General features: G+C 30.9%; 1 protein-coding gene across 1 annotated transcript in view; it reads left to right on the forward strand.

Annotated features, from left to right (window-relative positions):
* LOC106461186 (DNA replication licensing factor MCM3-like) overlaps nt 1-1,580 on the forward strand; it is a 33,186-nt gene that overhangs the window by 19,670 nt on the left and 11,936 nt on the right. The window contains exon 10 of the mRNA XM_013920981.2: nt 1,102-1,310. Within this exon, the coding sequence (XP_013776435.1) occupies nt 1,102-1,310 (209 nt within the window). The remainder of the gene's footprint in view (nt 1-1,101; nt 1,311-1,580) is intronic.

Below are 1,580 nucleotides of genomic sequence, written 5' to 3' on the forward strand. Positions count from 1 at the left end.
CAACAGACACACACACACACACACACACACACACAAGAAAAAAAGGTTGGCTGTTAGTGCTACAAGCCATTTGCCTCCCCTCTAGTCAGCAGTTTAAAATTGGTGACAGTGGCAGGTAGCCTTAGTAGTTTTGCCATGTCAAAGACAGGTTTGGTAGCAATATTTCAATTATTTGTACGGTTGAAAAAATTGAAATTAGTAATAATCAGAAACACTAAGTTCAGTTAGTTGATTATTTTCATGACAATTGATATAACTGGAATTTTGATTAATCATTTAGTAGGTGACATTAATTGACGTAATTGCTGCTCATAGATTATTGATTATATAGTCCAGCTGTATGTTATAATACTGTATGTTGTGGAATTTACCGTTTTTAGCTATGCTTTCTAAACAAATAATAATTAAGAAATGCTAAAAATATTGTATTAAGTAGTTAAGCCACCAAATTTAGGAAAGTTGGAATAATGAAAAATAGTCATAATCTGAAATTCTAAATTAGATTGATTACTTTCATGACAAACGATGTAATTGGAATGTCAAATTAATTGATTATTTGAATAATTGAAACTCTAATAATTAAAAATATCTTTGATCAACCGATTGGATGTGATAATAACCTGTGTAATATCAGCTTATAGATAATTGATTATGTTGATTAGTCGATTGACTCACCATGCTCCAGTTTGCAATATTTGCTGGGAAGTGATAGCTAATGTACTTGAATTCCTATAATTTTTTGAATTACTTTCTCTAAAAAGAGGAATTCAAATCCTGGAGAGATCTGATGTATATTAAGATTTTTATTTAATAATTTAATAGTTACTATAGGTATGTTACTTTAACCCTTGGTTTTGTAACTTGCTTTTCATATATTTTTGATGAAGTTAAAAGCTTTCAATGCAATTAGATAAATAGTTATAGATTTTGAGAATAATATGTTTGAAACCTGGAAAATTAAACATCTACAAACTCATTTTTAGCTCTACAGACAGTCTGGTGTTTTGAAAAATATAGCATTATTTCGGTAAGTTTAATAAATATCATGATAGAGTTTGTATATTTCAAAATGATTAAAATGTACACCGGTATTAAATGTAGGTGAGCGACGTCTAGAAGCTGGAGCCATGGTACTAGGTGACAGAGGTGTTGTCTGTATTGATGAGTTTGATAAGATGTCAGACATTGATAGAACTGCCATCCACGAGGTTATGGAACAGGGTAGAGTGACTATTGTAAAGGCAGGAATCCATGCTAAGCTTAATGCTCGATGTAGTGTTCTTGCTGCAGCTAATCCTGTATATGGAAGGGTAAGTTCTGCTTTTAATTTCTAATTTAGTTTCTCATAAGATTTTTAATTTGAGTACATACATTGGTACAAGCTTTACTTAACTCTTTCAACACAGGCTCAGTCCCTGGGACTGACCTCATAACAATTGTGCGCTTGTTATAGTTTTCATGCTATTTTTAACTTTTAAATTAGTAAGCATGTGTTAACGAAATTTGGCAGGTTATCAGTAAACATTACAATGCTTTCATATGCAAAAATATCAATTTTTTTTTATTCAATCTTAAGGTTT

Source organism: Limulus polyphemus, unplaced genomic scaffold, assembly GCF_000517525.1.
Source record: "Limulus polyphemus unplaced genomic scaffold, Limulus_polyphemus-2.1.2 Scaffold910, whole genome shotgun sequence".
In the NCBI taxonomy this organism is placed as follows: Eukaryota; Metazoa; Arthropoda; class Merostomata; order Xiphosura; family Limulidae; genus Limulus; species Limulus polyphemus.